Source organism: Polypterus senegalus, chromosome 10 (genome assembly GCF_016835505.1).
Source record: "Polypterus senegalus isolate Bchr_013 chromosome 10, ASM1683550v1, whole genome shotgun sequence".
Taxonomy (NCBI): Eukaryota; Metazoa; Chordata; class Cladistia; order Polypteriformes; family Polypteridae; genus Polypterus; species Polypterus senegalus.
In genome coordinates this window covers 168,452,136-168,476,406 of record NC_053163.1, presented here as the reverse complement: position 1 = coordinate 168,476,406, position 24,271 = coordinate 168,452,136, and the positions used below count along the sequence as shown (strand labels likewise).

The 24,271-nt window shown below is 43.5% G+C and overlaps 1 protein-coding gene across 1 annotated transcript in view; it reads right to left on the bottom strand.

Annotated features, from left to right (window-relative positions):
* Positions 1-23,758, bottom strand: part of snta1 (syntrophin, alpha 1) — a 73,792-nt gene extending 50,034 nt beyond the window's left edge. Inside the window, exon 1 of the mRNA XM_039767373.1 lies at positions 23,231-23,758. Coding sequence (XP_039623307.1) covers positions 23,231-23,660 — 430 coding nt within the window. The 5' untranslated portion in view covers positions 23,661-23,758. The remainder of the gene's footprint in view (positions 1-23,230) is intronic.
* Between the last annotated feature and the right edge of the window lie 513 nt (positions 23,759-24,271).

Here is a 24,271-nt window from a genome sequence, read left to right as displayed (position 1 = left end):
AGGATATAGCGGGTTGGATGATGGATAGATGGATGGATGGATATCTTCTCATAACTACAATTTTGTTCTACTCTTAATAAGCAGATTTCCCTTTGGAATTAATAAAGTTAATCTAATCTGCATAGAATTATCATACTTTTCAATGAATCTGCAATCTCTTCTGTTTTCTTTTCTGGTTCTTCTAATGTTTTGCACCACCACCACCACCACCTGATCAAAGTCCTGTGCAGCCACCTGTGATGCCTGCGTGTTTGAACCAAAGCGGATACCCCAACCAGCCACGAGACCCACTGCACTGACTCCTCTAAGACAAAGTCTTTAAAAAACAAAGAACAATAAAGAACCACTTAAGAATATTTATGTTAGGTACAAGTCCCAGTGGGGGCTGGGTGGTCTTTTGGCCTGGAACCCCTACAGAGTTTGTTTTCTATTTTTTTTCTGTGCTCCCTGGCCATTTGACCTTTCTTTGCACTGTCATTTAGAGACTTAAAAAAAAAAAGAAAGAAAGAATTCCATATTTAAGGACTCTGTTTCTCCTCAATTATACATAATGGCGCACTGCTAGAATGATAACCTGCAGTGAATCCACTTGACGTGATCATTCCTAGTTCTCATCTTCTTTCTCTTAACGTTTTTCATTCATTTCGTCAGAGGTTGATGCGCTTGCTGCTTCCTGAGCTGCTCTTCTTCTCTCCACCCTAGTGGCCCGCTTCTTCACTTCTTCTGTTGACATCTTTTCATGTTAAAACTGATTAAGTCCGAGTTTGTGTTGCAATTACTTAGAATGTTTTCTTTATTTTTCACTTAAGCTGGCTCAAGAATGATTTGAAGATATGAAGAGTAGGTGATGGGGAATGAGAACGGCGCCCGTACGCATGCACCGCTCTGCAGGCCGCTGCCGAGAGTTGATTCTACAAAAAAATAAAATAAAAATAGAGAATAACCTTTGAGGTCAATCATCATCCTAAAAGCAGATAGTAGACGTCACGTAGTGCATGTGTACCAGATTTCAGGTCAATCGGTCAAACAGTTTGCAAGCTACATGCGATTTAAAATCCAGACAAACGGACAGCCACGGTAGCGTATTCGATATAAAGATCTGTCTTATGCATGAGGGCCGAGTAGAAAGCAATGAGACTGATCTTGATTTTTAGAATTGGAGGACTCCCCAAGCTCGGAACATTTTTCTTATTTTGAAGTAGCGTCCTTCACATTGAAAGTTCGCGTAAAGTGAGCCTCCTGTCTTATTGCAACAATTCATTAGCAAACAAGCATATTGAATTAAAATACATAAAATGACCTAAATCCTTGTCAACATTTATGAATAGGTGTGAACAGCACTTGACATACAGTTTGGACGTCTCCGACAACACAAAATGAAAGCAAAAATAAGCCAACAAATCAACGACAGCGGAAAAAGAATAACAGTAACACATAACCTAATTAGGAATGTACCAAAATAAAAAGAGACGCCGCTGGGATTTTCACGATACAGTCGTATGAAAGAGTTTGGGAAGCCCTCTTAATTCTTTGGATTTTTGTTTCTCATTGGCTGAGCTTTCAAAGTAGCAACTTCCTTTTAATATTCGACATGCCTTATGGACACAGTAGGATTTCAGCAGTGACATTAAGTTTATTGGATTAACAGAAAATATGAAATATGCATCATAACAAAATTAGACAGGTGTATAAATGTGGGCACCCAACAGAGATATGACATCAATACTCAGTTGAGCCTCCTTTTGCTCCTTTGAGCCTCCAGACGCTGTCCTCCTGTAGCCTGTGATGAGGGTCTGGACTCTGATGTTGGTATTTCTCACCATTCTTCATACAAAATCTCTCCAGTTCAGTTCAATTTGATGGACAGCCTGCTTCAAATCAGCCCATAGATTTTCGATGATAGGGGGACTGTGACGGCCATTCCAGAACGTTGTACTTCTCCCTCTGCACGAATGCCTTTGTGTTTTGGGTCATTTGTCTTGTTGGAATATCCAACCCCTGCGTAACTTCAACTTTGTGACTGATGCTTGAACATTATCCTGAAGAATCTGGGTTGAATTCATCCGACCCTCGACTTTAACACGGGCCCCAGTCCCTGAATTAGCCACACAGCATGATGGGACCTCCACCAAATTTGACAGGAGGTAGCAGGTGTTTTTCTTCTTCCGCCATGCAAAGCGCTTTTTGTTATGACCAGATAACTCCATTTTAGTCTCATCAGTCCAAAGCACTAACTAGAAAGATTGCAATACGCAAGCTTTCGAGGCAACTCGGGCCCCTTCTTCAGGCAAGATGTAACAGATTGTAGTCGATGTAGTCATTGCATCTCGCCTGAAGAAGGGGACTGAGTTGCCTCGAAAGCGTGCATATTGTAATCTTTTTAATTTGCCAATAAAATGAGTCATTTCGGTTGACTTCTCACTACATTCATAATGGCTAACACGGTACAACACCCTAGTACTACAGATAAAGACTAGAAATCTCCAGAGCTACACTGCAAGAGCATATTAGGTCTGTGCAATGACTACAAATGAGTTCTCCAAGAATGATCACAATAACGGATGTTCAGTAGGTAGCACATTAATGCGGTTTTCTTCCAAACATTAGGTACATAAAAGACGGACATGACACCATCATGCCTGTCATTAGAACACTCTAGACGAGAACAGGCCATTCAGCCCAACAAAGCTCGCCAATCCTATCCACTTGTTTCCTCCAAGAAAACATCAAGTCGAGTTTTGAAAGTCCCTCACGTCTTACTGTCTACCACACTACTTGGTCGCTTATTCCAAGTGTCTATCGTTCTCTGTGTAAAGAAAGATGAAGTATCAGATGAAGTGCGGCGTGTAACCAAAACACAATGGACCACAGGTCCAACACTCTACACTCTGGTGACATTCAGCTAACGCAGGGTCCATCACAACCTGTTAAAAAGAAGGACATTTCTAACACTTCACACCCTCCAATAACAAGGGCAGCACACACAATAGGAAGACAAAACCATTAAAGGGGGAAGCGGGACCACACTGCACAAGGAAGGCGTGAGGACACCTGCTTCTCTTCTAATCTCCTGTCAGCCGTCAGGCAGCCAGGAAACAGAAACAATGCAAATAATATTCACAGGATCTGAAACTTGTGCCATCCATTCTGCTGGACACCCACGCAATGAACAAACACGGGAGAAAAAAAAAAAAAAAACGGTTGAATTTCACCGATCTGAAAGTGCGGCTCAGCTATTGTTGCGTTTCACCTGCACCTGGGCACCTGTATTTATTTTCGGTACTGGACAGGTATGTGAAATAGGAGGTAGGCTTAAAATTGTAATTTAACATATTCCAATTTTTATTTAATTTTAACCTAGATGCTTTAAAAAAAAAAATACTCTATGCCAAGAACTCAGCAAGCGGATTCAACTAAAACTAAAAATGAGGACAAGTCTCAAATATCCTTAAAAACCCTTCCGCCTGTGCCTTGCTAATATTATCAAAGAATATAAAAGGAACAGAAATGCCAGCTCTTGGTGTGTTTGTGCCACTCCTGTGGTGCCTTGCTGCATGCTGCTCATCTATTCAATTGTGAAATAGTTCTGTGGATGCAGCCTAACATACTGCACATCAGCTAATCCGCTTTTCCTTTCCATGATGGCAAGTTTCGACTTGTTGACCTAAGCTCTGCGTTTTTTACATTCAGGAGTTTGATAGGGTAAACCTAAGCTGGGAAAAAAAATTCAATCAAAACTTAAAGATTTGTTTTCCTAAATACATCTGTTCCAATTTATGTTCAAAAAAATCAGTTAATCAGCTGCCCGATGGTATTCTTAGAACCACGAGAAACCAGCCTTGGTTGAAGACACCGGCAGACTGATTCTCTATTTGTTAGATGCCTTAGCCACTAAGAGAAGAGCTGGGCTGGAAACCACAAAGATGCGGGCCAACATCTGATTTGAATGCCACATATCCACATACAGTGGTGTGAAAAACTATTTGCCCCCTTCCTGATTTCTTATTCTTTTGCATGTTTGTCACACAAAATGTTTCTGATCATCAAACACATTTAACCATTCGTCAAATATAACACAAGTAAACACAAAATGCAGTTTTTAAATGATGGTTTTTATTATTTAGGGAGAAAAAAAATCCAAACCTACATGGCCCTGTGTGAAAAAGTAATTGCCCCCTTGTTCAAAAATCACCTAACTGTGGTGTATCACACCTGAGTTCAATTTCCTGATTACTGCCACACTTGTTTCAATCACGAAATCACTTCAATAGGAGCTGCCTGACACAGAGAAGTAGACCAAAAGCACCTCAAAAGCTAGACATCATGCCAAGATCCAAAGAACTTCAGAAACAAATGAGAACAGAAGTAATTGAGATCTATCAGTCTGGTAAAGGTTATAAAGCCATTTCTAAAGCTTTGGGACTCCAGCGAACCACAGTGAGAGCCATTATCCACAAATGACAAAAACATGGAACAGTGGTGAACCTTCCCAGGAGTGGCTGGCCGACCAAAATTACCCCAAGAGCGCAGAGACGACTCATCCGAGAGGTCACAAAAGACCCCAGGACAACGTCTAAAGAACTGCAGGCCTCACTTGCCTCAATTAAGGTCAGTGTTCACAACTCCACCATAAGAAAGAGACTGGGCAAAAACGGCCTGTATGGCAGATTTCCAAGACGCAAACCACTGTTAAGCAAAAAGAACATTAGGGCTCGTCTCAATTTTGCTAAGAAACATCTCAATGATTGCCAAGACTTTTGGGAAAATACCTTGTGGACTGATAAGACAAAAGTTGAATTTTTTGGAAGGCAAATGTCCCGTTACATCTGGCGTAAAAGGAACACAGCATTTCAGAAAAAGAACATCATACCAACAGTAAAATATGGTGGTGGTAGTGTGATGGTCTGGGGTTGTTTTGCTGCTTCAGGACCTGGAAGGCTTGCTGTGATAGATGGAACCATGATTTCTACTGTCTACCAAAAATCCTGAAGGAGAATGTCCGGCCATCTGTTCGTCAACTCAAGCTGAAGCGATCTTGGGTGCTGCAACAGGACAATGACCCAAAACACACCAGCAAATCCACCTCTGAATGGCTGAAGAAAAACAAAATGAAGACTTTGGAGTGGCCTAGTCAAAGTCCTGACCTGAATCCAATTGAGATGCTATGGCATGACCTTAGAAAGGCAGTTCATGCTAGAAAACCCTCAAATAAAGCTGAATTACAACAATTCTGCAAAGATGAGTGGGCCAAAATTCCTCCAGAGCGCTGAAAAGACTCATTGCAAGTTATCGCAAACGCTTGATTGCAGTTATTGCTGCTAAGGGTGGCCCAACAGTTATTAGGTTCAGGGGGCAATTACTTTTTCACACAGGGCCATGTAGGTTTGGATTTTTTTTTCTCCCTAAATAATAAAACCATCATTTAAAAACTGCATTTTGTGTTTACTTGTGTTATATTTGACTAATGGTTAAATGTGTTTGATGATCAGAAACATTTTGCGTGACAAACATGCAAAAGAATAAGAAATCAGGAAGGGGGCAAATAGTTTTTCACACCACTGTATTGCATGCCAGCGGTTCTCCAGATCAGCTGAGGGTCCACTGTGGCTGTTGGTTTTCATTCCAACCAACTTTATGCTGTTTAGTTGGGCTTTTGCTGTAATGTTCTGGTACGGAAGCCGAGAGAAGACTTGCAATATCGTTACTTTTTTGTAATTGTTTCCTCGAGATAACAGACTAATTTTATCGACATCTCGAAAAAACAAAAGATCAACAAAAGAAATTATGAAATAAGTGTATCTAACGTTTAATGTTTAGCTTATTGAGGTCATGTCCTGTTTGAAATGTAATGATCAGCGCGTCACATTTTTGTTCAATCAAGGGCTGACGCAGGCTGAAATACATTATGCCTTAGCTTAGAAAATAATAACGTTAGTGTCCGTTATTTAAGAAGACGGTTAGCAAGGCATCAGCTGTATAGGCGTCGCAATCGAAGTGAGCAAAGGTTAAGTTTCGTTTTCTCGAAATAGCGATAAAATTATTCCGTTATCTCAAGAAAACAAATTTTCATTTTCTCGACATCTCGATAAAATGATTCCGAAAACAAAGTTTGTTATGCTCACAATCTCAGAGTAGGGACTGAAATACTGTGATTGCAAGCACAAATGGTTTTAATAAGGTCTCGTTTCTAAAATAGGAAGATCTCGGCATATAATATGCACTTCTGGAGACTGACAGGAGTTAGCTAAGATGGTTTAGATATTAAGTTAGGAGAACTCCCTGAGCGTGTTTGACATAAGGCGTAACGGGCGCGGCCTATTAGGGGTAGACCTGTGGTAAACCAAGGATATGCACAAGGGATTAAAACCTAAAAGAGACTGATGTTGGAGGCATAGGGTGGTCCGGTCTGCACCGTGATGTTAAGCAGGACAAGCAGTGGCCAAGTGAAATGAAGACAAATGTTTTTCTTAATCTTCTTGTTCATACACCTCTTACAGTTGCCTTTAGCCAGTACTATTAGGATAGTGTCAGACTTTTTCTATTATAATTCATTTCCTTTTAATTTTTAGTGTTCTCAAAACTTATTTTAACAACATTTTGCACATGACTGACAAGTGCAGTTTCAACCATATCGCTCAAAATGTAAAAATCATCCCCACCCTGAAAGTTTATTTCTGAATTATTCCAAAAATTCTGAACACTAAACACGTTGGTGAGTGGCACAATAGTGCAGTGCTTCGTGGTGATGCCCAAACAGACAGAGAGACCCGAGTTTGAATCCTGCACCCTGTTGTCACTCATGCACGTCTGTGGCTCACCCTCCAGGCTTGTCTAAAGCCGGTAATGCCACCCCGGGCTTGTGTCAACCTTCTCCTCTCCCTTTCCCTCTGCAGGAGGCAGAAGATGCCCAGTCCACCTTTAAAATCCACCGCTGCCTGAAAGAAGTGGCCAGTTCTGATTCAACTGAACCATAGGGCAGAAAAAAAAATTAGCAAAATATTACCAGAATATATTGGCTTACCTGCCTTGGTTAGTTGGTATTTAATTATGGAGGCGCTCGTAGCAGTGTCATTTATTGTGTCATTAACAGGGAAAAAGGGGTTGGTGCCCCAACATTTTCCTGTGGGAACCTGCAGTGCCTTATTTCGACCATATTGTTCATCTCATGTCTGCTTTGATTTCACTACAATTATTCTGGTCCGCTGTGGCAACCCCTAACAGGAGCAGCTGAGAGAAGAAGATTCTAATCTTCCTCCCACACACCCAAACGGAGATGCGGGTTGTTAGCTGCTGATTCCAAACTGGCCCAGTGTGGGTGCACATGTGAGTACGTCCAACAATGAATTTCTGCACTGCCCAAGGCTGGTTCTTGACTTGTATCCGTTGATGCTGTGATACAGCTTGGCACCCAGTGATCCTGAATTGGATGAGCAGGTTTGAACATAATATGTAATATAAAAACTATTGTATTAAACAATATTATTACATTTTTTCAATAGTCAGTCAGATATTCTCAAACATGAAGGGCTGTGGGGACTGGAACCTGTCCTGAGAGAAGTGGGAGCAAAGCACAAAATAGCCCCAGACAGGATGCCAGTCCATTGCAGAGCCCACTCATTCAAACATCCATAAGGTGGGCAAATTTGGAATCTCGAGTCAACCCAAGGTGGAAGGAAAATCCTTGTAGATGAGGCAGAATGCCCAAACCTTAAACAGATTCAAACCCAGGAGACTACAGCCATAAAGGAAGTAATGTCTGTGCTACCATAATGCAACCCCTAAATGTTAAGAAACGAAAAAAGTAAAGGCCTCTTACTGTACATTCCTGGTGTCACCCTATGTACTTTCAACAAATTAGATAAATTAAATAAAGATAGATAGATAGATAGATAGATAGATAGATAGATAGATAGATAGATAGATAGATAGATAGATAGATAGATAGATAGATAAAGTTTAGTATAGTCTGCAGGAATCGATAGATTAGATAGATACTTTATTAATCCCATGGGGAAATTCACAATACAGGGGTGTCATGGTGGCACAGGGGGTAGCACTGCTGCCTTGCAGTAAGGAGACCAGGGTTCGCTAGTCAGACCCTCCCTGCATGAAGTTTGCATGTTCTCCCCGTGTCCAGTTACCTCCCACAGTCCAAAGACATGCAGGTCAGGTGGACTGGTGGTACTACAGTGGCCCTGGTGTGTGTGTGTTGCTCTGTGACTGGCACTCTGCCCAAGGGTTGTTCTTGCCTTATGTGATATGCTAGCTGGGACAGGCTTCAGCCCCCCGCGTGACCCTGTTCAGGTTAGAAAATGATTGACTGAATTTCTAATACAGTTTTCTTTTCAAATGGTGGAATTTTCATTTCAGCCATAAAAGTAACTCGGCTGTTGCATTACCTTATTAAACTCCCTACATGTGGTTTCAGAATGTTAATTCAGTAGCATTTTTTCTCTCCTTTTTTTTGTATTTTATTTTATTTAAAAAAAAGAAGTGGAGGCAGTAGATAAATCCTTCGGTTTCCGGTACTTCTGACTCCGACTCCTCTGTATTTAATATCCAACCATCCATCCATCCATTCTCCAACCCGCTATATCCTAACACAGGGTCACGGGGGTCTGCTGGAGCCAATCCCAGCCAACACAGGGTGCAAGGCAGGAACAAATCCCGGGCAGGGCGCCAGCCCACCGCAGTGTATTTAATATGCTAATATATTTTCCATGTTGTTTAAAGGACGGCAACATCCACGTCGTCATTTAACCACAGAACTACTGGCTAGGAAGCGGCCTCTCCACCGTATCGGCCAGTTTAAACAAAAGACAAGAACCCCTGAACACACCTCAGGCCATAGCGCACACCTCCACCTACATTATTACACTAGTTAAACACATTATATCTGAAATAAAATGAAAACACTTTTTGTTATGTACCATAAACCAGATTACGATATGTGAGCGTCAGGATGTATAATCGCTCAGCTGAACTTCACACTAGTAGCAACACAGCTATGCACTCGGCTTTATTCTTACATCAGAGAAATACTTAATTATGACTGTTGTTTGTGAAATGGGACATTTGAACTTGCTGTATTTTTTTTTCCATTACAATTTAAATTTATTAGGAGTCGGTACATTTTTGCCGACTCCGACTCCAGGTACCCAAAATTGTCTCCGACTCCTCAACTCCACAGCCCTGCATGCAAGTCAAGTTTAACAAAACTGGTTTGAAGCAAATCGACCCCAACCCATGAGAAAGAGAGCTAGGTCAGCAGAGTAGCACTTTAATAAGAATAAAAATATGTAAATAAATACATAAATATAGATAGATAGATAGATAGATAGATAGATAGATAGATAGATAGATAGATAGATAGATAGATAGATAGATAGATAGATAGATAGATAGATAGATAGATAGATAGATAGATAGATAGATAGATAGATAGATAGATAGATAGATAGATAGAAAGAATCAAAAAAGAGGGAAGAGAATCCACTTCCTCAATTTAAACGCTTATTCTAAAATGTCATTTATCAGCAGTAGCACTTTTTCTGAACATCATGTCGCACAGATTTTAGGCTATAGTGGCAACTAAAACACTTGACGTGTGCTGCTGGCTTGTGTGATACAGATGGACGCAGGACCTCCGCTCTTATCTCTCCCAAGCACCCAGAAATCAGGACCTCTCCAAACATACAAATCTAATCAAGAACTCTGCTACTAAAAGTACAAAGCTGTAACTAACTGCCAGCTCTCCATGATTACCGGTCACTTTGTGCTTGGCCTCATCTCAGCCTGCCAAGCACTTCAGATTCTTTGCACTTTTCAAAAGGCACATCTTGCCACCGAGTAAACCCGCGTTTATCTTTTGAAGTTCTGGCGGTGAAGCGCTCTGTATATTCACATTCAAATCGAGCTCCACAATCCACCGTTGTTTGTTCCTGAAGTATTATTTTTCAAATCTGACTCCTCTGCCTGCGCTCTACCGGGTTGGATTCTACTTCACTGCCACTTCATGCTGCCAAGCGAAGTGCTCCAACTTTCTATCAGTTCAAGTTTCTTTGGATAGGCTCTGCCAAGTTACTTCACTACAATTAATTATCCTTCAAATGATTTTACACGTTGTTTTTTTTTTACTTTGTACTCTGTTATATTTTTTCTTTATTAAGCACCTCTATGAGAGAAGCTATATACAATGCAAAAAAAAAAAAGAGGCAGATCTGAATGTTTTCCAATGTAAATAACGCAGAAGAACTAAAGATGATGTAAGAGGAAAATAATTCAGCTACTGATCTATTGGGTAAACAGGCGTGTGCCTGAGGACTAACGAGAGACACTCCACACACTTCCAAAGAATAAAAGATAAACGTCCTCGGATCTTCGCTGATAATATGATCTTCACAAAAGGACTCTTTGTTTTTGTTTATTACCATTTTTATTGAGTATTCTTAACTCTGTGGCAACACAAGCGCTACTGTTATATGAAGAAAGCGTTTTTTTGAGTTAGCAGAGTGGAGCGGTTCTTGCAGTACATTTTAAGAGACACCCGATTAAACGAATAATTTGTGCAGACAGTTTCAATACATCGATTTTGTAAGGTCACATACTCCACGAGAAGGCCCTGGAGCATCACAGCCATAAGCCACCACAGAAAGGCCCACTCATTTACTACACTTACTTAATTCAACTGTACGGTGGCAGGGAGTCTGAGCCTCTGGTGGTCTCATCAGGCGCAATAAAGAAACAATCAGCTCTGGATCTGATCAGCTTAAAGCAGAGATGTTCAAGTCAGATCTGGGCTTTCCCCCATCTTCTTGACTAATAACCAATTCATGCTGCTTTGTCTAATTTTTAATTAGCATTTTTTTCACTTCTTTTTTCTTTTTTTTTTCTCCTAAGCAACAACATAAAAAGTGGGCCAACAGATGAGGAGCTAACTTGGGGTCTCAAACTTCAAACATTTTCCCTCCGATCAACTTCTTAATTAAAAGGCAAAGCTTGCCGTTGATGACACGTTAATTCGTTATATGGCTTATAAGCGCCGTAATAAAAACTTTTCCATTTCTTTCCTGAGGGCAACACTCAAATGTTCTGAGGACCAAAGCAGACTTCTCATCAGCTTTTAATACCATCCAGCCCAACCTTCCTGCAGAGAGACACTTACTAAAGATTTTATTTTGGACTTCAGTCTGGTGAAGTGGCCGAGTGACTTTTTAACAATGTCACGCCTGAGTGTCTAAGCTTTGCCTTCCGAACTCATCTGAGAAAAGCACCGCCACTCCAGGACACGAGGGAGCACCACCGCTGATGTTAACATCTCCCTTGATCCCACAGCACCGAGAAACCACCCATGAAGAGAAACGAGTGACGCTCCCGGCATTCTGTGTCTCATTCTGGAGAAAGCACACCGACGACTGAACTTGATACACCCGAGAAAAGACTGAAAATCCTCGTCTTTATTTGTGTAGTTAACCTGCTTTTCATTTTGGATTATTTGATGCGCCACTGAGCACCTGATTCAGTTCAAGTACTTTGAAAAAATTAAAGGGGCCGACCAGGTTGGTGCCCAACAATTCCCTCGTAACCAGTGTATCCCCTCGGTCAGCAACAACAAAAAGAACTCAAAAGTAAGTGGTGGTCTGTCTAAGATGCTGTCTTCATGTTCAGGGTCCTCTCGTGAATGTGCTCTTTAACCCTTTCGGCCCTGGATTTTCTGTTTTTATGGGAAAAATTATTTTGTGAGATATTCTACCTTTGGGGTGTCTAGTCAAGTCAACTGGTACAGTGCGCTGCTGCACCCACTATACGACGAAACAACTCAGGATCCCGGTTGGCAACCCCCTAGGCAGACACGCGGTCCAGTCCCACCCTCTATCTGCCGCAGCCAGGTGTTACGTGGGCGACCCCTTGGCCTGGTCCAGCCACTCGGGTCTCCAACAATGACGATCTTACGAGCCGGATCACCCTCGGGGGAAACGCGCCACATGGCAGCAGTGCTGTAACTGACACTCCCTCACAATGCAGGTAATGTGCCCATTTGGGACTCCATGAGCAACACAAAGCCAAACCAATGATACCCAAGGATGTTCCGAAGAGACACCATACCAAAGGAGTCCACAGGAAGTCTAGAAAGCTCAAAAATGAAAAAACAAAAAAATGATCACTATTATTATACAACTAGCCAATGCCCGCCGTATGCTATAGGAACGGAAAACGGTGAGAAAGGAATTCAGAAATCAAGAAGAAAGAAATTCTTCTTAAAAGACACAGTTGTGAATAGGTGTTTGTTTTGCTGGAGACGACAGATAATGAGTCGAAAGTTCTAAGCCTAGAAAAAGCCACGTACAACTGACCATAGCTGACAACTGATTGTTGCAGAGAAACGCAAATCTTTGCAAATGTTTGTCCTTGGGACTTGTTGATAGTCATGGAGAAGGAGAGTCGGAGTGGGAATTGTGTGCGATTAAACTTAAAATGGAGATTGGTGTCGGAAGGCAGGAGAGAGATTCTGGGAATGAAGATTGTTTCAGAATTTTGGATAGCGATCAGTTTGCACTCAATAATCTCATATACATATTTCTCTTCTGGTTCGTTCCTCTTCAAACCCAGTCCCCCCCACCACACGCAGTCCACACGGCATTTCTCAATTCCTATTCCTCCTCTTCCAAACCCTTCCCCACGCTGGCTGTGTGCCTCCTACACACCCCCCACACCGCTTTTCTCGATTCCTATTCGTCCTACCGCGTTCCCCGCTTCTCTCGCATGACCCCATTGGAGTCACGTTACCGCCGAAGTGAAAGGTCACGCGGTCAGGCTAGATATAGGGCGGTGACATGACGTGACGGGGTTTGAAGAAGAAGCAGGACGAACCAGAAGAGAAATATATATAAGAGATAGCTGCCAAATACTTCATTACTACTTTGTTTCGCAGACAGTGTACCAGTCTCTCCAGTACGCCCGGTTCCAACAGCTGCCTGTGCTTTACAAAAATGGCTGCAAATAGATGTACTAGCAATAGGATGTCAGGGCCGAAAGGGCTAAGCTCTTTTGTAGATTCTCTACACTGACAGTCGTTATTGTAAATTTGATTTGCTAATGACTCTGTGATTGCAAACCTACTTAATGTGGGTGTCATGGCCCAGTGGTAGATGATTTCGTTAGATGCTAAAGCGTTACAAAAACTAAGGAACTAACAATCGTTTTTAGAAGAAACACCATTTGCCTACAAGAGACAACCATCAAGGACAAGGCAGTAGAAACTTATTGAAACATCTGGAGACACTCACAGACTCGAAACTGACTATTAAAGAACATACAGAAGCAATCTGCAAAAAGAGATAACCGTGCCTCTCCTCTGTCTAAAAGTGAGGTCACATTACGTGACTTTCCCAGCGATTTACAGTCAACTGTGCACTCCCACGAAGGCCCGTCGCCCAATGTGACATACCCAGCGACTCACTCCTGCAAGTTCAAACAGGTTTGGTGTTGTCTGTAGTCGAAGGGACAGGCTCGTTGTGCAAGAGAGAACTGAAAACTACTGAATGGTCATCCGGAAGTGCAATGCATATAACGGAATGCAGGCGTCTTAGACCTCACAAATAGAAGAGAAGCGCGTCTATCAGACATCTTGTGGCTCGTGATCCACAACAGCGTGTAAAAACGAAAAAAAGGGAAAAGATTGCAGCCGAACTCATTGTACCTATTAACCCTTCATACAGCATGATACTGGCTGTCAGAAAAGGCGTCAAGAACAACAACAGTGCTAGAAAGTCTGCATGCGCAGTCGCCAAATTTGATATGCCCAGAGATTTACACTTGTAAATGGTCCAGCGACAAGCTAAGCAACTGCAGTCGGCAAATCCGACATACCCCACAGCCACAAGTCACGTAATCGGACATCTGCTTACTGAAACCACGTCTTTTTAATGTGAGTCCTAACAATATGTCAGTCTTTAATAAATCTTGTGTTGGGTCTCCCCTTATGTTCTGCTGGCCCAGTACGGTATATGGAAATCTGAATGTCAGCAACAACAAGAGATTAAAACAAATTTTAAAAATGCAGCAGTAAAATAAGTTTTTAACAGGCAGATCTGTTTTTTAAGCAGATATTACAGAAAACAGACGGGTCTCACCCACTAGATTCTCAATTCCAGTTGTTGCCATCAGGTCACCGGTTCATTGTTCCAAGATAAAAAAGCAACCGATTCAAATACTCCTTCACCTTAATGGCTATTAATCTGCAACTTTAATAAACTTCTACAGGCTTAAATCATAGGAGGAACAGGTGTCATTTGTGTCAGCCATTGGTCAAGTCTTAATGTCGGTTTATTTTTATTTTTTTTAATGTACAACACGCAGAATCGGATGTTACATGATACGTATTATGCTTACTGACATATTTTACTTACTTGTGCCCATTTTTTATGTCTGATGGCTGTGTTCTTTGCGATGGGATTTTAATGTTTTTTTTTGTGGCCTCACGGTGGCGCAATTAGGAGACCCCTAAGGGTTCGCTTCCCGGGTCCTCCCTGCGTGGAGTTTGCGTGTTCTTCCCGTGTCTGCGTGGGTTTCCTCCCACAGTCCAAAGACATGCAGATTAGGTGCATTGGCGATTCTAAACTGTCCCTAGTGTGTGTTTGTGTGTGTGCCCTGCGGTGGGCTGGCGCTTTGCCTGGGATTGGCTCCTGCCTTGCGCCCTGTGCTGGCTGGGATTGGCTCCAACAGACACCCCCGTGACCCTGTAGTTAGGATGTAGCAGGTTGGATGATGACTGACTGACAGACTGACTATGTCTGCTGAGGCAGCCATTTTTAACAACACCCTTGCAACTGAGGGCGCAGCAGCCTAACATGTCAGACACAAGACAAAAAGCAAACCGGCAAAGGATGCCAGAAATGTGCCCATTCCATTGAAGAACACAGACATTGTCAGAAACAATTATGAATGTGATATGTGAAGATAACCAAGTCTAAGGGCAGCACGGTGGCGCAGTGGGTAGCACTGCTGCCTCGCAGTAAGGACATCGGGGTTCGCTTCCCGGGTCCTCCCTGCATGGAGTTTGTATGTTCTCCCGGTGTCTGCGTGGGTATCCTAAATTGTCTCTAGTGCAGGGGTGGGCAGATTCAGTCCTGGAGGGCCGCAGAGGCTGCAGGTTTTTGCTCCAACCCAATTGCTTAATATGAAGCACTTATTGCTCAAGTAACACTTGTGCTTCACTTTAGTGGTCTCGCTCGTTACGATTCTGAACCCTTATTGCTTGTTTTAGTCTTAAACAGCCGTTCTCTTGGTTTTTAATGGCTTTTTATTAGCAATAAGATTCAAATGACAAAAGAAAGCCGCTTTTCGCCATGCAGCTTGTTACCATTTACACATGTGTGTTTTTATCATGCACTATTGGCTTTAATTAAATACTCTGCGTTTTACTCCATTTTAGCCTTCAAATCATTCAGATGATATCCTTACAAAGGGGAAGAACATCTAGGATATGAGAATGGCCTGATATGGCAGAGTTAAAGCAACTAACAAGCCATCAAATTAAATTATTGGCACGGATTGTTTTCTAATTAAGAAACTGGGTTGGAGCAAAAAACCTGCAGCCTCTGCGGCCTTCCAGGACTGAATTTGCCCACCACTGCTCTAGTGTATGTTTGGTGTGTTGTGTGTGTGCCCTGCGGTGGGCTGGCGCCCTGCCCGGGATTTGTTCCTACCTTGCGTGCTGTGCTGGCTAGGATTGGCTCCAGTAGACCCCCCACGACCCTGTAGTTAGGATATGGCAGGTTGGATTATGACTGGGGCGGCACGGTGGCGCAGTGGTAGCGCTGCTGCCTCGCAGTTAGGAGATCCGGGTTCGCTTCCCGGGTCCTCCCTGCGTGGAGTTTGCATGTTCTCCCGTGTCTGCGTGGGTTTCCTCCGGCGCTCCGGTTTCCTCCCACAATCCAAAGACATGCAGGTTAGGTGGATTGGCGATTCTAAATTGGCCCTAGTGTGTGCTTGGTGTGTGGGTGTGTCTGTGTGTGTCCTGCGGTGGGTTGGCACCCTGCCCGGGATTGGTTCCTGTCTTGTGCCCTGTGTTGGCTGGGATTGGCTCCGGCAGACCCCCGTGACCCTGTATTCGGATTCAGCGGGTTAGAAAATGGATGGATGGATGGATGGATTATGACTGACTGGCTCTGTGGTCTCTCTCTGTAAAACCTGCTGACAAACCACAATAACGCTGAATTGGTTCACTTATTCTTTTCAAATGTTTATCAAAACTGGGCACACCAGAGTAAACGGGATCAAGTTAGCTGGCCAGTTGTCACTAGTCTCACTAGTAAATGGCTGGAGCAGCGTGATGGGGCAGTGAGAGCACTTACTGTCTCACATCAAAGAGGCCAGGGTTTACATCCCGGGTCCTGCCTGCGTGGAACTTACATGTCCTCCTCATGTCATGTCGTGGTCTCCTGATGGAGGATCGCTGGAATCGTGGGAAAGAGAGGTCCTGTCATCGGATTGGCTGGCCCAGCACTGTTTCAGCTGTGGAATGGCCAAATGGGGAGACAGCTTGATGGATGAGGTCTCCCAGACTCTAAACAAATCCAAATCTTATTACGGGGGTCCTCGGGTTACGACACAGTTCCGTTCCTACAACAGTGATGTAACCCGAATTTTGGTGTAAGTCGAAACACACTCGAGCCTAAGTAACTTACCTATCTTAACACATTTACAAAATCATAATCTAGAACATAAAAACACAAAATCTAAGGCTCAGAAAAAGGACATAAATATAGTGTACTGTAGTAACAGAAAAAATGAGTGTAAAAAAAATCCTTACCTTTATTCCTTCTCATGTCTCAGTTTTTTTAAGTTTTTATAGGAGTGAGCATTGTAAACTCGAAACGTTGTAACCCGAGGACCCCCTGTATGTGATATCATCTACTGTTCAATTCTGCTCTGTACTTGTAATATTTTCATACTGTATGTAGGATTTATTCTGTTCTGTGTATCGTATTGTATTGTATTGACCCCCTTTTTCTTTTTGACACCCACTGCACGCCCAACCTACCTGGAAAGGGGTCTCTCTTTGAACTGCCTTTCCCGAAGTTTCTTCCATTTTTTTGGGAGTTTTTCCTTGTCTTCTTAGAGAGTCAAGGCTGGGGGGCTGTCAAGAGGCAGGGTCTCCTTGTGTGATTTGGGGCTATACAAAAAATAAATTGTATTGCATTGTATTGTATTGTATGTCTGCTTTGGTTTCCTTCAGGCACTCTGGTTTCTTGAGTGAATTGCCGATACCAAACTGGCCCCAGTGTATGTGTGTCTGTGTATTTTCTCTGTCCAAGGACTGTTTCTGCCTTGTGCTCTGTGCTTAATGGGACAGGTTCCAGCTCCCCTGCAAGCCTGCTTAGGAAGAAGTGGGTCTGGATAATTAATCTATATATAAATAAAAAAGTAAATGTACAGTGGTGTGAAAAACTATTTGCCCCCTTCTTGATTTCTTATTCTTTTGCATGTTTGTCACACAAAATGTTTCTGATCATCAAACACATTTAACCATTAGTCAAATATAACACAAGTAAACACAAAATGCAGTTTTTAAATGATGGTTTTATTATTTAGGGAGAAAAAATCCAAACCTACATGGCCCTGTGTGAAAAAGTAATTGCCCCCTGAACCTAATAACTGGTTGGGCCACCCTTAGCAGCAATAACTGCAATCAAGCGTTTGCGATAACTTGCAATGAGTCTTTTACAGAGCTCTGGAGGAATTTTGGCCCACTCATCTTTGCAGAATTGTTGTAATTCAGCTTTATTTGAGGGTTTTCTAGCATGAACTGCCTTTTTAAGGTCATGCAGGTCATAGCATCTCAATTGGATTCAGGTCAGGACTTTGACTAGGCCACTCCAAAGTCTTTATTTTGTTTTTCTTCAGCCATTCAGAGGTGGATTTGCTGGTGTGTTTTGGGTCATTGTCCTGTTGCAGCACCCAAGATCACTTCAGCTTGAGTTGACGAACAGATGGCCGGACATTCTCCTTCAGGATTTTTTGGTAGACAGTAGAATTCATGGTTCCATCTATCACAGCAAGCCTCCCAGGTCCTGAAGCAGCAAAACAACCCCAGACCATCACACTACCACCACCATATTTTACTGTTGGTATGATGTTCTTTTTCTGAAATGCTGTGTTCCTTTTACGCCAGATGTAACGGACATTTGCCTTCCAAAAGTTCAACTTTTGTCTCATCAGTCCACAAGGTATTTTCCCAAAAGTCTTGGCAATCATTGAGATGTTTCTTAGCAAAATTGAGACGAGCCCTAATGTTCTTTTTGCTTAACAGTGGTTTGCGTCTTGGAAATCTGCCATGCAGGCCGTTTTGCCCAGTCTCTTTTTATGGTGGAGTCGTGAACACTGACCTTAATTGAGGCAAGTGAGGCCTGCAGTTCTTTAGATGTTGTCCTGGGGTCTTTGTGACCTCTCGGATGAGTCGTCTCTGCGCTCTTGGGGTAATTTTGGTCGGCCGGCCACTCCTGGGAAGGTTCACCACTGTTCCATGTTTTTGCCATTTGTGGATAATGGCTCTCACTGTGGTTCGCTGGAGTCCCAAAGCTTTAGAAATGGCTTTATAACCTTTACCAGACTGATAGATCTCAATTACTTCTGTTCTCATTTGTTCCTGAATTTCTTTGGATCTTGGCATGATGTCTAGCTTTTGAGGTGCTTTTGGTCTACTTCTCTGTGTCAGGCAGCTCCTATTGAAGTGATTTCTTGATTGAAACAGGTGTGGCGGTAATCAGGCCTGGGGTGGCTACGGAAATTGAACTCAGGTGTGATACACCACAGTTAGGTTATTTTTTAACAAGGGGGCAATTACTTTTTCACACAGGGCCATGTAGGTTTGAATTTTTTTTCTCCCTAAATAATAAAAACCATCATTTAAAAACTGCATTTTGTGTTTACTTGTGTTATATTTGACTAATGGTTAAATGTGTTTGATGATCAGAAACATTTTGTGTGACAAACATGCAAAAGAATAAGAAATCAGGAAGGGGGCAAATAGTTTTTCACACAACTGTATGTTCCTGCATCACTTCCGAACGGCTGGAACGATTCTGATGAAACTTGGTGCACATGCTTCTCATTGGTCGACTAAAAATACTGTAAGGTGAAATCAAGCCTAACTCACCCCCTTCTGGATCGTGGAAATTGATTGATGAATGAACAAATGAGAATCAGCCACAAACAAACTTTGGTGACTTCTCCAGTTTATCAGTGAATGTGATCGGTTGCGACTTGCGAGTTTAGTAACATTTTTATTTGTATTTGTCTATTTTCATAACGTGTTTGATGAAGTGTTTAGTTCTTTATACTTTAGCTATTTTTAAACTTTGCTATTTTAATTAAGTGCATCATTTGTTTTGATAAGAAAAGACCAGGCGAAGCCGGGTACTCAGCTAGTGGATGGATAGAATCTGGCTGCTGATTAGGAAAAAAAACAAAAAAGACTTTTAAACCTTACAAAAGGAAGGCAATTAAACGTCAGGCAAAACATGTCCACTCCATTAGCAGCAGTCATTGGCTACTAATTAGGGAAGCTGCTGGAACGAAAAACTTGAAGACACTGAGGCCCTCCGATATCTGAGTTTGGAGTAAAGAGTCAACCAGTTGGCTTGATATGGGTAGAAAATCCAAGCAGCCATGGAGAAAGTGTGCACAGTCCACAAATTCGCACCCTGGCCACTGTAGTTTTAATGCAGCGGTGCTAACTCGTATGCTACAAAGCCACCAGCAAGTATGTACAAATGACTGCATACAGCATGGAGGTCAAACTCAATTCCTAGAGGGTCACAGTTGCTGCAAATTTTCATCCATCCATCCATCCATTAATAACCCATCACTAATGATAACGGAACACACTTTGCTGCCATGACTTTAACGGACCTCCATTTTAATTACTGCATTTCTTCTTTAACAAGCAGCCAAACAATAGATGACTGGGCTCACTTAGATGTCATTTGCACCCGCATCCTTTATACAATATCTGCCTAAACAAAATACCTCAATACCCAAAAATGAAGGTTTGTAATTAATTTAACTAATTAATTACATAATGGTCTGCCTTTGAGCACTAAATATTTAGATGGTGACAAAACAGGAAATCAGTTTTGGAAATGAAGGTGTGGCAGAATGAGAACACTAACCAGCCATAAAATGAAATAATGTGCTTCATTGACAGCTTAGTTGGAGTGAAAATGGTGTCCCTCAAGGATTGTTTGAGACCCCCTGAGTTTGTTGGCCATCTGTTGACTTGCTTTGTATAACTATCCACCCAGCTATATCCTAACTACAGGGTCACGGGGGTCTGCTGGAGCCAATCCCAGTCAACACAGGGAGCAAAGGCAGGAACCAAACCCCGGGCAGGGTGCCAGCCCACCGCAGCTCGTATACTGCAATTAAAAATCAATAAATAAAAAATTAGCAAGTCAAACATAATCAATACATGTGTATTATGCTAAATTAGCAACAGTAACTCGTTGCTAAGTAAGAAAGGGGCTGGAACGAAAACCTGCGGCCCTCCAGGATCGGAGTTTGATAGCCTCGTTGACAGACCTTAATTTTTGGGTGGTCCTGAAACTTAAACCGTTTTGGGGGGGCCCCTTTGTAACTAGAAACAAGGTCTAGGTGACCGCAGTTATCTTTTTCAATGAGGATGTCCCACGACAGACCACAAATTGTTAAAAAATTTAAAAAACGGGAAATTAGTTGGTGGCCCTCAAGGACTGTTTGAAACCCCCGAGATTGTTGCTCATCTGTCAACTTGCTTTGTATCTCCTTATTGTTTAAGAAAAAAAAAAAAAGCAACTAAGCATCCATCCATCCATCCATTATCCAACCCGCTATATCCTAACACAGGTTCACAGAGATCTGCTGGAACCAATCCCAGCCAGCAAAGTGCACAAGGCAGGAACAAATCCTGGGCAGGGCGCCAGCCCACCACAGGGCACACACACACACACTAGGGACAATGCCAATGCCACCGAACCTGCATGTCTTTGGACTGTGGGGAGGAAACCCGTGTCCATGCAAACTCCACGCAGGGAGGACCCGGGAAGCGAACCCAGCACTACCACTGCGGCACCATGCCGCCCACAACAACTAAGCAAGTCAATCATAATTAATTCATGTGTGTTATTTTAAAATGATTTCAAATGGGCAGCAGTAACTTGTTGCTAATTAAGAAAGTGCCTGGAATGAAAACCTGTGGCCCTCCAGGATCCAAGTTTGATAGCCCCAGTGGCGAAAATCCACACTTTTGGGGTCCCTTCGCTACCAGTAATGAGTGCTGGGTAACCACTGCTATCTTCTTCAATGGGATTGTCCCACGATAGACCAGACATTGGAAATTAAGTTAAAGTGGTGGCCCTCAAGGACTGTTTGAGACCCTTGAGATTGTTGCCTGTCTGTTGGCTTCCTTTGTACCTCCTTACTCAGAGTGAGTGGTGGCTCTGAGGACAGGGATCTGCACTGGCAATCGGAAGGTTGCCGGTTCGAATCCCGTAATTGCCAAAAGGGACTCTGTTCTGTTGGGCCCTTCAGCAAGGCCCTTAACATGCAATTTCTGAGCGCTTTGAGTAGTGAGAAAAGCGCTATATAAATGCAAAGATTTTTTTTTTTTTTTTACTGTTTAAGGGGGGGGAAAAGAAACAAGCAAGTCAATCATGATCAATGCACGTGCTGAGTGGTGGCTCTGTGCTGTTATCAGGAAGGCTGCCTGTTCAAATCCTGCTACTGCCAGAAAGGATCCTACTCTGTTGGGCCCTAAACTTATAATTGCTTCAGGGGCTGCTGTGCAATGGCTGACCCTGTGCTCTGTCCACCAAGGGTAATGCGAAAAGACAACTTCCCCTCGAAGACTAACAAAGTACATCAAAAATATATATTTTTCAAATTCACAATAGTCTTGTTGTCAATTGAGAACGTGGCAGGAACAAAAACCGACAGCCGTCCAGTATCTGAGTTTGACAGCCCCAGTGGGGGACCTTAAGCTTGAACTTTCATGAGGGCTCCTTTGTAACCAGCAGTGAGGTCTGGGTAGCCACGTTATCTTCTTCAAAGGTGTTGTTCCACGACAGATCACCACAAATGTAAGCATTATGTGTAGCAGTTTTATCAAAACCCTTCTCATATAGTAAACACCCAAAATTTTTATGCAATGTGGACTAAAGTCACTTCGGGGGCCATCCAGGATTAAGGGCCCTGAAGTTTAAGCTTCATAGTTGATCCTGGTTTGAGTAAAGAATCGGCTCTTGTGTACTAAACGGACAGCACGGGCGACTAATACCCTTTTCTATTATCGTGATGCAAATCGGAATTTCGTTTTTAACATTAGGGGACATTAACATTATGGACCTACTGGCAGCTATGCTCCACCCCACTAACTTTAAGGTTAGTATTTGTGGCTGGGGTAGGTCAGTCTATGACACCTTACAAAGAAAGCCAATTAAACGACACGTAAAACATGTCTGCTCCATTTACAGCAGTAATTGGTTTCTAATTAGGAAGGAGACTGGAACGAAAAACTCGAAAGACACGGAGACCCTCCAAGATCGGAGTTTGACAGCAACCTGCCTCTAAGGCGGACCGCTTCGCGATGCTGACAGGTTCGATTCATTCTTGAATTTACTTTTAGAAGGCTATTCTCACAAGTCAGAATCGTATCGCAGACACTTAAAAAATATCAATAGTTAAAAGGAAAACAACAAAATCATTGTATAGGACTCACATGGGAGGTGAACGAAGTGCGCTGCGCCGCTCCGATACCAATCGTGTAGGATGGAAGTTTGTCTCCACGCCAAACATGTAAAACTTAATACAAAAAAAAAAAAGACTTTCGAAATTTAAAGTGCTTCCGAGGCAGCCGGTAAAACAAGCGCTGAATCTCCAGACGGCGCAATCCAGAATCAGGTGACATGGTGGTGGTGGTGGGGCGGCTTAACAGCTCTGCCGCGACTCGTCCGTCACTTCAGAATGAGACCAGAGGAGCACGACGACTTCACCCGCGCCCGCTCGTATCGTACCCGCTGGCGCGAAATCGTGCTTCACCTTCACGTTCCCGCTGGCGGGAAGCCGTGTTTCTCACACATATATTTTTTTTCCCACCCCTGCCCTTCTTGACGGTTTTCGACCAGTTGACGCGTCGCCCGCTCCGCACGTTGTTTTTCTTGACAGCGGCACACCTCCGACTCGCAGCTCTTACCTTTAATGCTGATTCCCAGCCCTCCGACATCCTGCTTGACGACTCTCACGGTGCGCTTGGAGTTGGCTATCGAGTCGGGGATCGGAGAGCTCGAGCCCGAGTGTGCAGCTTCCCCGTTCACTGTCCCCGCTGTTGCGGCAGGGCTGCTGCTCACCGGCGGTTCTGTAGTGCCTTTCTCCGGACTCACCGTTAGAGTCTCTTCGCTGAGGCTGGCGAGAACCCGCACCCAGCGGTCAGCAGTGGTCCGGAGCTCCAGCAGCCCGCTCTTGTGCGCTTTCATGCCGGCAGCCATGTTCAGAACATTCCTGGAGTGACTGAGCGAGTAAGTAAGTACGTGGGTGAGTGAGTAAGTGAGTGCGCTGCCGCTGTCGCTCGCCACACTGGCCTGGCAGAGTGAGTGAGGGAGCGAGCGTGAGGGGGGCTGCGCCATGTGGGCCGGCCGGGACGGGGCTTGGGGGGCGGGCGCGCGCGGGTGAGATGCCAGGGCACGGCGGAGTCCTCCCCTCCCCCCGATCTCTCCCGCTGTTCTGAGCCTTCCCACGCTGCGCTTCATTCTGCACAACGCTCTGGCTTCTTGCCCAAGTTTGGCACATGAATGTTACGTGGGTGCCTCTCTCGGTTTAACCCCCCACCGATTCTTTTATAATGATGAACCGAAAAGTTGAGGATCAGAAATCAACCGTTTACCGTCCGTTTCGTTGTTTTTCCCCGTAAACTTGGCAGATTGTGCTTCAGCCTCTCACTTGTAATTGTCGCTCGCAAATTGTGCTTCACTCTGAAAGGGTCCCTCATATACACTGTATATTTATATTTTATTTTTGCCTACCGTCCAGTCAGCTGAGCGACAAAAAAGCGCTGCTTGCTCTCCCAAGCGCGCTGGCACCCCGATCTCAATCCGAGAGGATCATTCAAACCTGCGAAGTAAATCAGGGCGCCTTTGCACATGTCGGACCTGAAAGATGTGCCCGCAGATTTGTATGCAAAACACACCTTGTAGCTGTCTGCACTTGTGCTGAACTTTCAGCCGAGTCTCCAAGGGTG